Source organism: Oreochromis aureus, linkage group 1, assembly GCF_013358895.1.
Source record: "Oreochromis aureus strain Israel breed Guangdong linkage group 1, ZZ_aureus, whole genome shotgun sequence".
In the NCBI taxonomy this organism is placed as follows: Eukaryota; Metazoa; Chordata; class Actinopteri; order Cichliformes; family Cichlidae; genus Oreochromis; species Oreochromis aureus.
In genome coordinates, this window is record NC_052942.1 from 30,813,343 (window position 1) to 30,830,200 (window position 16,858).

At 38.2% G+C, this 16,858-nt stretch overlaps 1 protein-coding gene across 1 annotated transcript; it reads left to right on the forward strand.

Annotated features, from left to right (window-relative positions):
- Positions 1-8,527: 8,527 nt before the first annotated feature.
- LOC116325561 (secretory carrier-associated membrane protein 5-like) lies at positions 8,528-15,925 on the forward strand. Its single transcript, XM_039610575.1, has 7 exons — positions 8,528-8,688; positions 9,116-9,178; positions 9,276-9,395; positions 11,420-11,576; positions 12,531-12,632; positions 14,298-14,415; positions 14,777-15,925. The coding sequence occupies exons 2-7, from the start codon at positions 9,172-9,174 to the stop codon at positions 14,954-14,956; spliced, it is 684 nt and encodes a 227-aa protein (XP_039466509.1). The 5' UTR covers positions 8,528-8,688; positions 9,116-9,171; the 3' UTR covers positions 14,957-15,925.
- The last annotated feature ends 933 nt before the right edge of the window (positions 15,926-16,858 follow it).

Genomic DNA, 16,858 nt, shown 5'->3' on the forward strand with positions numbered 1-16,858 from the left:
ACACACACACACACGTGCGCGCACTTTCACGCACACGCACGTTCACCAGACACTGGCTGGCTGGTCGTCGCTGGAGTCCTGAAAAGCTGTCGGTGATTCTAACACACCCTTACTTCGTCCTTTTTTCAGCCCCATGCTTTCCACTAAGACTTTATTGGTCCGGAGCGAATGCGTTGTGAAAAGCACCTGAAACATCAAATCTTTCGAAATACATGTTTATTCCAGGCGTCCCCTCTCTCTCTCTCTCCCTCTTTCTGTCTAAAATGATGAATTCGTTAGAGTAATGCCACAATCTCTGCAAGAGAAACACCAAGTGTGGAGAATGGTCTGGCTAAGTGGTTATCTGTAATGACTGCTAATGCGTTGCCCTGAATGAACCCGATGTTGGAGGCACTTGGGATGTTTATGTGCGCTCATACATCAAGATACACATCTTGCGAAAACGTTACCCTTAGTCATGCAACATCTACACTCAGTCATTCATGTAATTAACGCAGTATTTCTTCGTTTTTAATTATTTTTCTCCATTTCTTGTGTGTGTGTGTGTGGGGGGGGGGTGCATGCACCTTTGTTAACTACTGAATGAACGCCCGTGTGTGATAAAGCTGGTCAGTGTAAAAAAAAAAATGGAGAGCTGGAGAGACACATGTGCACCCAAAGCAAGTGCAGCCAAAAGGAGGAGGAGGTGAGGAGGAGGAGGGGGCGTTGGTGGTGTGCATCCCAATCAATCAAACAGCTCGCCTCCTGCTCCGGGTACTGGGGGAACCACTGACTTCTGCATGCAAACACATAGCAGGAGCCAGCTGGAGCCCAGCCTTCCCGGAGCAGACAAAGACTCGCCTCGTGCAGCGCGCTCAGCATCACTGACACCAGCAGCATCCGCACATACACTACCATACAGAGAAGCGCTGAAGGAAAAACATAAATAAAAAGCACATGCTTTACCTGTTAGATGTGGCTATACAGCAGTCCAAGTTCACGCTATCGCTGCTAATTACACTGTAAAAATCCATAGCGACATAAACTGATAAATTGCTTGCTTGAATGAAAAAGAAAGACCACTGTGATTCATTGTGGGCTCAGCTTATTCCATAATGTGTGCTTTCAAAGATATAGTTGACTCTCAAACAGGATCTACAATATGTATACACAGGATTCTTTCTATAGAGGAAAGACAAGCAATCATAAAAGGCTGTAATGAAGGACTTCCCTTTGGTAATAATATCTTGCCCAGCCAGATTTCTGCTCTCAGTGTATTCATTTAATACTGATGGGAGATTGATTTGAGCTGATGAAATGAAATGGGATGGATGTATTTCCCAGGTGTCTGATTAAAGCAAATGTCTGGGCCATCAGATTATGTGATTGCACTGGAAAACTAATAGCACCGCTGTGTCCTCTGTGATTGTGGTCAAGCTGCAATTTCCCTGCTTTTCCCTTTTCCTTCCCAGCTGCTGTGAAATGATGAACACAAACTACCAGCTTCTTGCTAATTAAGAGTTTTGGATATGTGCCTCCATCAGTGACACTGTGTATGTGTGCTGAACCTCTTAACAAATGAAAGCAGTGTGTGTGTGCTTAGCAAAACATGATTATACAATGCAACCTATTTGTTGAACAATTCAACATTCACAAGTCTTACCTGATGGAAGGGATGATCCCCTTTGCTTTAACCTATGTTTTTGCTTTTCCTTAAGTTTAACCTGATTCCCTTAAATCACAAAACCAAAAGAACATGCAGCAGCAACAACCGAAACATCCTCTGCAACTTGTTACCCCCAACAGACACGGCTGGTCACGCACTCAGACTGAGACTAGTTACTCTGTGATTGAACGTCATCCTCTCATTAAGTAGTTTTATCTGATGTGAAAATTGTGTGCTCTGGGAATTATTACAGAACGTCGTTCCAGCAGGCACAAGTAAGTTTTCACTATGAAATAAAAACCAGGATACCAAAAGACAGAGCAGGCAGGCCAGCTGCTGATGAAATTATTTACACTTTTGATGCGTTGCCCACTGAGACCAATTAGGACAGTAAATTTGTCTGGCTCAAGTCAACAACAAGCGGTTTCGGTAGTTTCTCTTGGCAGTAGAGGTAGGCTGCCTTTGCTGTGTTTCTTCGAAAGCAAATTAGGTTTTTCTACTACAGACAATGTTGTAATTGGTTGGTGAGGAGCTGAGCAACTGCGCTGAACTCCACAATATGTTCATCTTGTTAACTGCTCTTTTTACATTATTGGAAAACTTTTTTTGTTTTTAATAGGTAGTCCGCTCACACTGCCTCCAGGTTGGCATTTTTTTTTAATCAAACTACTGCAATGCTGGGGTTTTTTGCAATATTAACATTAGTATTGTAGTCACCATTAAAATAAGGTTCTATATATACGCTTATACTTTATGTATGGTAAATTTAGGATTTGTTTTTAATTTGCTTTCGACCAGTATATTACTGTTGCCTGCAAAATATACTAAATATATCATCCTAAATGTGTATTAGAGCAAAAGTCAAAATAAAACAATGTGGGCTTTCTCTTTTCTGTCTGTGAGCTACAGGCTTATGCAGCCTGCCTCATGATGACAACCTGTTTACTATTTATTAAAAATACAAATAAGAAATAAATACTGCTCAATTTACCGCTGTTGCATATACATTATAGGTACCCATATCCAGTCTGTGTGAACATAAGATAAGTGTATTTTTTACTTTAGGGAAAAAAATTACACTTCCTTCAGTGTTTTTCAAAGAAATGTATACTGATGTCATCACAAGGTTCATTAGCCACTCTGTGGTCCAAGGATTGTAAACTATTCATATGCCAAGATGATGTATGCACCAACACAAGTAATTATTGTGTGATAAATATGTATTTTGGTCTTTATGATAATGCATTTACGTGACCAAGTAAAAGATTTGGAAAATACTATTTCAGTTATTTCAAATGCTTATTTTATTACTGTCATTTTTTACCAGGGTGAGCTATGCTGTTTTGTGGTTCATTATATACAGCAATCAATAAGACCGTGTAGCAGTCAGTTACGCCAGAATTGCTTTTTGCTTTTCGCTTCTATTATTATTATTATTATTATTATTATTATTATTATTATTATTATTATTATTATTATTATTAAGAATATTAATTAGGAGTCATTTGATCAGATCCTGTTTTCTATAGCATGGCTCTGTTTAGTTTTATTTAACCATGCCAGTATTAAAGAAAGTAGTAAGGAAATGAAAGCAGTTTTAATTAAGTTGGAAAGAATATGAAAAAAAGCATTACCTTGCTTCTTTCCCACATTGTTCATGTCCTTTCCTCTAGACCACTGTGGCTAGAGTCTCGAGGCTGTGTGGTTTGTGTATTTAAATGCTGAGTACAGTTGCCCCCACAGTGACTGTCTGTCATCTTCTTCAAGGTCAGAAACACTCAGTTCCATCTGACAGCAGAGAGTCTCCTGAATAGGTAAGGAAATACCAGAGAAAGACTGACAGACAGTGCCCCCATCTGGAGTTTCCTGGCAAATGATCACGTCAGTCCCAGACTTTTACTGCATGGTCCATGTCAGTAGTACATATATATATAATGTCTTTTACATTTCAAAAACTATAGTTGGCTGTGACTTCTCCTGTCTTTTTCTCCGATTAACTTTGCCTTCATATAATTTTAGATTCAACTAAACGTTTATATTACTTGTACTACTAAAGAAATCATACATACAAGTATGTCTTCCACTTCAAGTTGGGTTTAATCAACTACAGTGAAATGTTTAGTGAACAAACACTGTATGTTACAGTCCATGGTTCATGTTTGTAAATGAGGTTGGTGTATGACTGCCTTACCACAATGTTATTCCACCTCCTTCCACTGGAGGGGTGCCCTCCACATGCTTGGTCTGGAGGAAAGTGTCGCCATAGAAACTAAGACAACGGTGGCACATGGGCTTAGAGGCTGACTGGGCAAATGGTTTTTCTTTTGGAGGACAATGGCACCAGGGTGCACTGGCGCTGAGTTGCAATTGAGAACATCAAGCAGAGATATTGAGTGTCAAACAACAGACACTTATTTTTGCCCAATTTAAAGTGCATTTACACACCCAGTAATGAAGATAAATAAATGTATTCATGCATTCAGTACGATACAAGATGACTAGTGAGTGTTTGTGCACTATGCTGCTGTGTGTGTGTGTGTGTCTGTGTGGTGGTGAAGGCTTATACTTCCACCTTTTAGTTACATTTTTAAATGAAATATTAGCACAAAATTGAAACAAAGTCTAACATGGTAACTTTTATCAGAAAATAAAACACACTTTTAAATGAATAACATATAAGCTATTATTTAGCCATGCAAATGTTTGTCATATTTATGGTTTTCTTTTGGTTTAATTACAAATATAGGAAGCAGAGAAGAAATTTTCACTCAACATAAGCATTTATGATAACATGTCATTGGATCCTTCATTTCCTCTCGTATGCTTCTTATCCATGTTTTTCTCTCCTATCTCTGTTATTATCTAGTTAATATCCTGCTTTTCATCTACACCCTAACCAGGTTGATGACAAAACATGACTTCCCCAAAAATTGGCCACTGTGTTGCAACAGTATCACGCTGGCTAATCTCATCTAGGGAAATCTGACCAGCACTCCATAGAGAAAGCAGCCCCTCTCCTAATTAGCTCAAAAGGTAGACTGAATCAAAATCTCAGCTGAAGATTATCAGGTTTTGTTTTGTTTTGTTTCTTAAAAAGCTCATCCTAATGACATGACATTAATGTCATCTTAATGACAGGACCATTAGGATGAGCCTGGCTTAGAATAAAGATGATTGAGGCAGAGTGAGAGATGGAGTGACAAAAACAGACAAAGAAAAGGGAAAACGAGACTACTTACAGTCTACTATACTGTACATTTCTTTGAAAGCCCAATAGCATGATGGCCTTAGAACCCCCTCGCTAAGCTTGTCTAGACTGAAACTACTTTAGATTAATATTAATGAAGTGAGAGGACAAAAAATTACAGAGGTGTGGAGAGTGACAGTGTCAGATGAGAGACGTGAGAAGGGACAGCTTATTAGCTTTACATCTTTAGTGGCCTTGATTTGACAAGTGATGGCAGTTGATGAAAATGTAATTTTAATGATATGGTGATATATTACAGTTCTTTTTTGTTGCAAAGAGAACACTAATTTACACTCTCATGGCATAAGGCAGATCTGTCTGCTGGCTCTGACAGCTAACATTCATTTGTTTTCATTTACACAGCTACTGCAATTCAAGACATACCGTAAATTAAATTTGGAAATCCAGCGTTGCACTTTCTGTATCATATAACTGTTTTCCTTAAAGGGTTAGATGATTACTTACGCAACATGGTGGAAAAAGTATGTAGGTATCATTTTCTAAAGTAATGTATCCAATAACAACAGTACAATACACTTGTAATAATAACATCACAACAACAAGCTTAAAATTGGATCCTCTATATCTAAAAGAAAATCTTGATTTGCAATGTTTTCTGTTTGATGTCTGCACTTTTTATTTAGTGTTCATTTTTACAACTTATTGCACCCATGAACGAGTTATCTGCGGTATTATCCACGGCTTTTACAAAAGACAAGTTACTGTGCTGTAAACATTAATGTATTATTATACTGTCATTTTCAGAATAAAAGTTATCATAAACTACACACTAATTACTTTCCTACCAATTTTGTAAAATGTTCTTCTCATAAAATGACATCAGGAGCACACCAGCATGTGATTGACAGATTATAGCAGTTTCTGTGTCTCTTTCTTACAAATGCAGTCTTATTTTTCTCCTCAGCTGCTCCCATTTAGGGATCGCTACAGCGGATCATCGGCCTTCATCTCACCCTATTCCTAGCATCCTCTTCTGTAACACCAACCCCCTGTCCCTCTTTAGTGCATCTATGAATCTTATACATTTCATGACTGCGATCATGACAATTTTTCTGTATCTGCTAACTTCAGTTGATTTTATGACTTTGGTATTATTGTTTGAATTACTTTAGCGGTTTTTGTTGCTTAATTAAGAAATAAATAAAGCCCTGTATAGAGGTACACGAAGACAGTCTTTTGTTCTGTTTTATACTTCTCAAGAATTAAATAAAGACTAAAACCACAATACACTACAGTTAGAATTTATTACTATTACATCAGCCCTGTTTTTGGAAATAACTACCATTACAGTATGCTACCTTGACATATTTTTTATTGTGAAAAAATATTTCCTGGGCCACACTTGCCTAAGAAAAAGCAGACAGAGGTGCGAGTATTCTAAGGAGAACCAAGACAAAAATCAAATGGAATTCACTTTGTCTGATCAACCTACCAAGGTTGACTCTGACCCGAGATGCATCATGTCAGATACTTGAAGGACACTTTTTTTTTTTGTCTGCCTCCTTCTTTGTCTGCCTCCGCTGACTGTCTTCCTGTTACTGAATACTGTTGGAAGATACCTTTTTACTTGCCTGAGTCTTGCTGTTGAGTTCAGCGTATCAAACTGAGTTGTCTGTATCAAACAGTGTTGGGGGCAGCCTATACTAAAGATGTGATGACTTCTGAAAATGTCTAGATGAAAATGAAGAGAACAGACTGAAACATTATACTGGGGAATTTGCTCATTAAAGTCAAGTCAAAGGAGTTTGCAAAGAAAAGCGTCTGGACTTCTTTAAGTTGCTTGAAGACGTTTCACCTCTCATCCGAGAAGCTTCTTCAGTTCTAAGGTCAATGCCCACTCACATCCTGGGCCATCTGACCTCAGGAATTCACATGACAAGGTGGGGCCAGGTTTCACAATGAGCTCACCCAAAACCCTGGCTGATTAGGTCCCACACCCGCTTTCACACCTTGGCTCATGTGATTAGAGGATCACCAGGGGGTCCTTTGTCCCTCTTTGGGGGGATACTCCCACTGGGTTTAAATCTGGGACTCTCGGCCATTTGACCTTAGAACTGAAGAAGCTTCTCGGATGAGAGGTGAAACGTCTTCAAGCAACTTAAAGAAGTCCAGACGCTTTTCTTTGCAAACTCCTTTGACTACAATGACCTGGATGACTGAGAACCTTCACAGACACATTAAAGTCAAGATTGATCCTGTGGTTTGCATCATAAATACTTCACTATTATGTAAAATAAACAAATAAATAATGATGCAGCCTTGTTGGTGGATCTTTGCATAATATTCATCTTTTTTTTAAATCGTCAGCTCTTCAAATAACAGCAACTATACATAACTTTGTTTTCCATAGTTGCTCCATTAGCCTTTAATATTCAGAACAAAATTAAAGATTCATGAAGAGGAAAGAAATTCAGATTATTTATATTTTGTAAGGTCTCCAGGCTTCCTTTAAAACTATGCCCCACAGTAAAACCATGGTTCAACAAGATAATGCCCCACTAAGAACAACCTAGTAATGCAGTCCTAGTATATTAATCACAGGAAACATTTAATGTCGATTAAGTGCTTTTACTTTAACATACAATACTATGCAAAGGTCATTAGCCACCCCTCATTTATTTATATTTTCTCATCATTTTTAAAATGCGACCTGACACAGGACCTGAGAGAACAGATGGATTATCTGGTTTTTCAGTTGATCCACCGAAGCCTCATCAAAAATGGTTTCAGTGGAAGGTGGCTATCAACAAGCCATTCTTAGGAAGGAGAATAAGGAGAAAAGAATGGGGCTTACCAAATTACTCAAGTAATGGACTGGAAATCTGACTGTAACTGTGTTAAGGAAGAAAGGTGGCCATACCAAATATTGACGATCAAGCTCGTTAGAATTATACACACTCTGTTCTTGCCTTACATAATGTATTTCTGTATGTTTGCACTTTTTTCTTTAGACCCAAGTTAGACAACTGTACCTATTTTGTCATTTTTCTAATAAAATATAGAAATAGAGAAATGATCTGTACTTTTACTTGGGAAAGAGTTTAAAGGTATCCTGGCAGCCAAAGATAGAAGAGATCGTACACTGTGTCCTTCATCAAGTTAGTTTTCCTCCAGTGTCGGTTCCTGCAGTGAAACAGCACCTCCAGCTGGACAGCTGAAATCATTTTAGTGTTTAGGCGAACAACTATCTCAAGCTTCACGCTTAGGTTTAAAAAGGAAAGTGACCCGAATGGTGGTGTTACACCACGCGGAGTTTGCTAAAGCTGGATTTCTACATTATGAAGGAATTCCCTCTTGTCTTTTTTTCCTTTTCTTAAACAGCGTACCATTTTTTTTTTCAAACATCGCCACTGCTGATGTGATTAGAGGTGTGACCTGATTAGACGTTTCCAGTTCACAATTAATGTCTGCAAGTTGCTTTAGGACAACTATAAATACTGAGGACGGTGGTTAACGCCACTTTTGTTTTAGCAGCGTGTTCAGCACCATGGACAGAGAGCCAAACAATGATTGGGTCAACAATACAACGTCAAGGATTAGAGTAATCAGGCCATTGGTCTGAATCAAAGTGACAGCAGATTGAAGCACAGTGATTGGCCGACAGACAGCACAGTTAGGATCGATTCCTGTAGTCATACAGAGCAAAACAAAGTCTTGAAATAGTTTAACAGTTTACCTGTAGATTCCGTCCGATTAGATTTCATCTGTTTAAGGCGAAGGTGAAGCTTCGGTTGTAGAGCACGTTAAAGAGAGGAGCGGCTGCTCTCTGGAAGAGGTAAGCAGATTATGTTTCCTGCCGAATCCGTAATTCCTGGCTGTGCAGTTCAAATACATGTGCAGGGAATATGTGTTGGAACATTTCATTCGATGAAATGCGGCTTGCTTGTTGATCGTCACTGGGTTTGGGGACAGATTGCCTGATTTATGTTTCTGTGAAACCGGAAGGACTGAGTCGTTAAAGTGTTATCAGCACCACTGGGACATGGCTGGGAGAGCACACACATTAAATCCCCCGGCAGAATGTCGACGGAGACGTTGAATTTGTAACACTCTCCTTCCTCTAAAGTACGCTGTGTTTATGTAGCAGTGATGTAGAATCCATTCCTTCACTGTACTTCCTCCGTTGCCAGTGACATGCAGTTGAAACACATGCAAAGAGCTATACAAACTATATTAATCTGAAATGTTTTCTAACTTCACAGGCTGAAGAGTCTGAAAGAGGGATTACTCGAAACAGCAAGCTTTACAGTATTTCCCAATGGCCGGTCAGTAAATAAATTGTGACTAAATGAAGTCAAAATTAAAACAGTACTCATCCGGATGTATTAAGTGTTATAACTGGTATTGAACTGTTTATTGCAGAGCCAAATTTTCCCCCGCTGCCTGGATTCATTCCTCTCAAGCCGTGTTTCTACCAAGACTTTGAGGAGATCCCTGAACAGCATCGCAGCATGTGCAAGAAAATGTACCATCTGTGGATGCGTAAGTGAATTAAACTGAAGTTATATGTTATATGTTATTTTGTTTGATAGTCATGATGTAAAGCTGTCATGACAATGCAACTCCTATACAAACTTCGGAGCTTACGTTTCAGGAGAGAAACAGTTTTTTTTTTCTACCTTGGCTATAACAGAACAACAGAAAAAAATAATTTTCCTGAAGGCCCCATAAAGTGTCTTATCCTCTGTGATCAGCTGATGATAACAACTATGAAACAGAAGGGCAGTGGTTTACAAGGGTCCTTTAGGTCCAAGAAGATTTTTTATGGGCTGTGGCTGTAATGTCCTGACTGGTTTATTTGTTAATGAGTCACAGCACTGACCAGATGGCCTTGGTTTGAGCAGAGCAGTAACAGTAAAATTGTGTTGAACAATCTTTGCCAGGAGCAGTTTCATCAAAGTTTACTGCACTATAAACATGCAGTACAGTGGTGTTTGCGACATTGCTGTACTCTGAAACTTCCTGCCTGTTCATGAATTCATGCAAGAGAACTGAGGGCAGGAGGAAGGGTGCGAAAGAGCTCAAAATCGATGTATCATTGACACAGGAGTCAGTGTCAGAATTGCTATAAGGAGCAGGGCAATACACCAATACGCAGTAAAAAAGTATTAAAGGTGAAACAAGATTGTTAATGCTTGCAAACAGTTTTGGTCAAATGAGGCAAGTTCAGAAGTGCCTTTTGTTAGTTGGTGAATAGGCAAAAGGGCCATATCGTGATAGGGGTAAGATGAGGATCAGTAAGTGTTTTAAGTAAAGATAGGAAGGATTCACCAGTAAAAGACTGTGAATATAAACGGTTATAAAGTATAGTTTAACTGTGACATTTTCAATGGAAAACTGCAAAGAATTTAAGATTTTCTTTATCATCATTGCATAATATAAGAAAAAAGAGAATCCAGAGAAGTCTTTGGCCACAAGGGACGAGGCTGAGAATCAGTATGGGAAGGCCTGCAGTTCAGATCTGTCACCCACTGAAAAAATTTGGTGCATTGTGAAACAAAAAATACAATAAAGGAGACCACACATTTTTGAGGAGCTGAAATCTGACATCAGGCAAGATAGTGAAAACATGTAGCTATGAAAGCTACAAGGGTTGGTCTCCGCTGCCTCTCTAACTCATTAAAGAGACTGCTGCTAAAAGAAGAGGTGATGCAACACAGTTGTAAACATGCCTCTGTCTTGAAATGTGACGCTTGCATCAATTTTAAAACAAGTTCTAAAATCAGTATTACAAAAACAAAACCAATTAATTAGTTTCAGCATTTGATATGATTTTTTGTGTATTGCAGAAAGAAATACATGTTTTAAATGATCTACAAACATTACATCCTTTAAATATTTACCTTTTACATGTTATTTTAAAAAAAAATTGTTATAGCAGGAAATATGCATCTGTCACGCTGAAGAATTTGTAATTGCTCTGAATTTCTTTTTGCGGGTGACCCTTTAAAAAAAGATAAACATAAGCAGGTATTGAAAGTCCCAATCTGCTCAGATCTTTGCCTTCTGCCATGATCCGCACACGGCTTGTTATTTTTGTGCTCGACTGCTATTTCTTCATTTAATTTGTGAAAATCATTCTAAGCTAACAGGAATTTTGCTGTGCTGTGCATTGGGGAAAGTGTTTTCCAAATAGCTGTCATGTGCCACCTGTGCATGGCTTCACTTTTTTTCTCTTTTTTTTGTAAAGTTCTTCAAAATTTCTCCAAAGACCAACGTTTGAAACTGACATAGAGTTCTTGTTTAGTTTTAAAACAAAAGCTGGAACATGAATGCAGAGGCTGAAATGGAGCCAAGTGTTGGTAATAGAAAATGACTTCAGCTAAAAAGTTATTTGGGGAGCACAGGTCATCTTTTAGTCATATTATGTAAATGTTGGCTGTCTCCTCTTTATTTTTCCAAACTGGTCTGTAGTTATGCATGTTTATGTATCACACAGGTGTTTTTTAGGGCTTTTTCTTTTGCATCAATGCTTGATATATATATTTTTTGTTGTGTTCTTACAGTTAATAGTGCCACACTTGTTGTGAATCTTTTCGGCTGCTTTGCTTGGATGTTTGGTGGAGGTGGTGTGACCAACTTTGGCATGGCCATCATCTGGGTCCTCATGTTCACTCCTTGCTCGTATGTCTGCTGGTTCAGGCCCATCTACAAGGCCTTCAAGTAAGTCAAACATGAAGTAATACAATAATACCAAGTATTGTTTTTGACAATGTTCATTGGAAGGAAGTTGTTGTAGTTGTTATGTTTTAGATGTCGTATACAGTAGTATTAAGACCTTTTAAATATTATGTGTTATAGTTTCACACAAAAATAGTTCATGGTTGTTGTTGTTTTTAGCCCAAAATTGAGAGACGTCTTTGAGACGCAGCTTTAAATGAGAGGTCCAGATGTCTTTCCATACAAACAGGATTATGACATGAAATTTAACCCCTCTCAGTAAGGACCCAACTGTGACAAGGCAGCCCAAGATCCATCTATGTCACGATTCACAGGGAGAAAAAATTTCCAGCCGTGGATAGCTCCCTGGGTCACTTCACCACACTATTGCATGGAAACAGTTAGCATTTGCAGTACATGAACCTTTCATAAATGGTTTATAAGATGAAAAAATGTATATATACTCTTTCATATATGAACATGAAAATTGGACATTGTTAAATATGACAGAAAACAAACACAAAACAAACTCACTCTGAGTCTTACATAGATTAAATGCTAACTAAGCAGAATACACATCTAAAATAGGGGTCTACTCTTTTTTTGCCTTTAAGCTAATTTGTCCTCCATTTTTGTAAAGTGCTGAGTAGCAACAGGGATAAATGTCCCTTCAGGGACAGAAGGACACTCAGAACATTCTCTAACCTTTTGCTGAAGGGTAGTGCAATTTTCATATGCTCTGCTGACATGAATATATTGTCTCATGAGGTGACACACTACATGGCAGCAGCATGTAGCTGCTGACTGGGCTGCCAAGAGAGATATTGATGTCGAGTAGGGGAAACTGTCATTGTTTAAAACAGTAGATGATGCAACATGTAGACATACAGTATATAGCACTAAATTTAGCTTCACAGATGTAACTGCTTAATAGTCTTTTTTTCGTATTCTTCACAGGAGTGACAGCTCTTTCAACTTCATGATCTTCTTCTTTGTGTTCATGGCTCAAGTTGGGATTAGTGTCATCCAAAGCATAGGCATCCCAGGATGGGGAGTATGGTAAGACTGAGCAGAAGTTTCAGGCACAACTTCACTTACTTTCAAGGTGAAGGGAAGAGTATAAAGTCTGAAGAGAATAAAGCTCCAGCAACACTTCTAATATAAATTAGTAACTTTATTTTTTGAGTAACATGTTTTGGTTTGTTGGCTTAATGGTAACCCTAACGAAGGTTACAAGCCCAAACATGCCCGTCATACTCCAAGAGCAGACAGGACCCAAACGCAGACTTAGAATGCAGTTCGGTGAATTTATTTACAGCAGGGGTGACCAACCTGGGTCAACACACCTGAATCAAATGATTAGTTCATTACCAGGCTTCTGGAGACTTTCAAGACATGCTGAGGAGGTAATTCAGCCATTTAAATCAGCTGTGTTGGATCAAGGACATCTAAAACCTGCAGGACACCAGCCCTTGAGGCCTGGAGTTGGACACCCATGATTTACAGTGATGTGATGTGTTACAGTGTTCTTCTGTGGAACCTCCACAGATCAGATATACAGTATACAAGCCGATGGTCAGATAGATTTCGCTGTCTTTAGACTCGATAGCAAAACAGCTCACACCCACACGCAAAAATCCTCCTTTGAAGGGAGCCGACTGATCACCAGATGAGTAGTAGGTGAGTTGATTACTACAGGTGTGCCAGGCTGGAGGGCGGGGACTAAGAGGGTCACACTTCTGAAAGGTAAGGTATTGTTACCACACACACACACACACACACACACACAGAGAGAGAGCCAAGGTGGAGAGCGAGAAAGACTGACAGAAGTACCAGGAGGACTGAAGGACTGTGACAATGTCGGTCAAACAATATATTGTTTCTGGAGCGTTATTCTCTTCAGAGTCACAGAAGTAAACCATATACTTGTATACTAATACTTATACATGTCATATACTGTATGTCTAATTTGTTTACATTTGACTTACAATCTTCAAATTTGGAAAGGCATATTTTTGTGTTTATTAATCTATTTAGATATTTGTTATGAAAATTAAAATTATATTTTGTATAGTTAACTGTTCTGAAACTAAAACAAGTTTAACTTAATTCTAAAACAATAAATGGTATTACACAAATGCCACAGACAGTCTGGCAGATATTTTTACCAGCATACGTGCGTGTTTGATCAATTGCTGTGCAAATAAATCTGAACATTAAAATTGGACATTGTTTAATATGTCAAAAAACAAGCACAAAACAAACAAACAGTTAATGTTTTAGGTGCATAAATAGTTTAAGTTCAGATTAGTTGAGATGTATTTTTGAAGACTTTGTTGCTTTCATTAACATGACAGTGATGGACCATCAGATATGGCCCTCGTATAACTTTTATGATAGTCCTGTTATTAGATTTTGAGAGGCTGTTAAAGCAATCCTCAAAATGTCACCTTACTCAGGCTGATGATCAGAAATTAATATTATGACAGCCTCCATAAAGTTTATAAATGTCACCATGTGCAATTCCATACCCTCGTGCATAAGCTATAAAACTTTTAAACTTTATACTAAAGTATTTAAAGTCTACAAAATCATTGCCATTTGACAGCCTGATGTTCAGTGGTAGTATGAGTCAGTGCAATAGCAGATTCCTGTAGCGTTAAGATTCTAAAATTAAATCCTCTTTTTTTCCATTGCCTTAATGGTCCTTTCTATCTTTTTCAGTGGTTGGTTGGCTACTATCTCCTTCTTCAGCTATAATATTTTGATCGCACTGATCATGCTGGTCCCTACAATCATGTTCACTGCTGTGGCCAGTCTGTCCTTCATTGCACTCACCAGGGTAAGACTTTTACTGGTGCATGACTTCAAGGGAGGAAAGTAGATAGGTATTTCTTATAAAGGCTAATTCTATTAAATTGAATTTTTCAAAATTATTTATCTGTAGCTTCAAGGCCATGTTCATTCCAGAAATTTGATTAATTTTATTCATTCCTGCAGAGCAGCACTGTTGGGTTTACCACTAAAATGACAATCCTTTTAAGTAACTACAGCACTATACAAATGGTTTAGGTCTACAGAATTAAGGATTAGGAAATAAAGTATCTAATCTATGTCTGCATCAACTTAAGTAATTAAACCTACTTTACTTTTAGTCTATAATTGCTTCTTGATAATGACTTGTTATTCCACTTTGAATGCAGATCCATAATTTCTACCGGGGCAGTGGGGCTAGCATGACTAAAGCTCAGGAGGAATGGGCCACTGGAGCCTGGAAGAACCCTCAAGTCCAAGCAGCAGCCCAGCAGGCTGCCATGGGTGCCGCAGCTGGAGCAATGCAGGAGCAGTACTCCAGCCCACAATACAATGAAAACCAGATGTAGAATTTTCAAGACAGAAGGTCAAGGACATGATGTCACAGCAATGCCAAAGGCTGAACAACCAGGCTGTGAAGATCTTAACAATCTCTATTGACAGGGTTGATTCTTAAAAAGCAACTCTTTCTTACACTATGCAAACAAATAGCTCTTAACATATATGGGAAGCTGGAATTTTGCCTTCCTCTATTAAAGGACATGCAAATCATTTGTAGTCTTTTACACGTGTTTCGTATGTGTTTTTACTCTTCAAATGAAAGTAGTTTTCAAGACGTAGTAGCTCCATTCCATGAGCTGGATATTAATATGTCAATTTGCATGTTTTTGTAGCAAGTTTTACAAACGAGGTCAAAAAGATTGTAATCACCTTTGAAGTATTTAAATGAACGTATTATTATACTAATGTACTGTTAGAATGATGAACTATTTAGGAAGTTGCTTCATCTTTTCTTTCTTGACATAAACCAAAGATCCAATGTCACTTTGCAACTTTATATTAGATGATTCTACTCTGTAAAACCTAACTAAAACCTCATTAATGATTCTATGAAGTTCATCAGTGATTGCACTGTAAAATCAAAGGAAGCTGCAGTATTGAATGGTATATAACTGTTACAGTAAGAAAGAGCATTATTGCAAGCCTTCAGGTGGAAATATATTTGAAGGGCCCTCTTTGATGTACTTGGTGCTTCTTGTTGACATGCTCATTTTCCACCAAAAAACATCAGATTTACATCACAGGTTTAAATGAGTTGTAATGGTTATTTTACTTTTAGAAAAACAAAAAGCGTCAGATATCTGACATGTGTTCTGTGTTCTGATCTTCAGTTTGTTTAGAAAAGTCACTGTTTTGTATTGAATGTCAATTTAGGGTATGCCCATTTGTAAGATACAAATGTTCCATTTACCAGAGAATCAGCCTCTTGCTGTTTGGCAGGTTGACCACAGAGAGGCGCTGATGGTTTTAGCATGAAATAAAAAGCTCCAACACGTACCAATTACCTTCATTTATCCTTCACAGATTACAGTCTGCACTTATTGTATTGGGTTATTTTGTCATGTGCTTGTTTTAGCTGTAAGATTCTTTTATTTTTTTTACACAAGTCACACAGTTTGTTAATTGCCTCTTGGGGATAAATAAAGTCTTCTGACACACAAGCTTATGTGGCCTGCTGATCAGGCGGGCCTGATCAGGAGCAGGATACCCCCACAAGCCCAAGAAGTGGAATATGGGGTTAAAATTTTATTGCTTGAAATCATTCCAGGTACAGTTGCTGGTGAATGGCATGGATTAGTAACCCTCACACTCACTCCAAATTCAATGTATTTCTTTATTTTTAAAGAAGGAAACAAGAGCCCTTGGGAAGCTTCACTGTCAGGTATCATGATGAGCAAACAAACACATATCCTTTTTATGGCTTGTAACAAATTATGCTTCCATTGGAAATATATACTATATATACTGGTTATAGTATGGTGATACTTTACATACAAAACGGTTTTCTTTGGCTGAAGTGAAAGACTGAAGTGCACCAAACTTTACTATATAAATGCAGGCTGTTAACTTTGTTCTAAGATTTTCTTTCCACTGATTGCAAATAGTTTTTCATATTATTATTTTGTGCTTTACTGAAGGAGGTTGCTTTGCAAAAAGTCTATTTGTTTCCTGTTTGACTGTTTTCTCATATTTGCCCCATTTAATCAAGACGTTGTACTCAATCATTAAAATGTGATTTTAAATCGTTTCCAATACATTACACACAGCAAATGGTACTGCGGCCACATTTAAACACTGTTAAAATGGCAAATTAAAAAGGAACTTACTTTGCCTGTAGGTGGCAGCATTGGCCCTCTGTGGTGGACCACCAATCACACTGACTGTCCACCAGGGGCACTATATGACCTTTG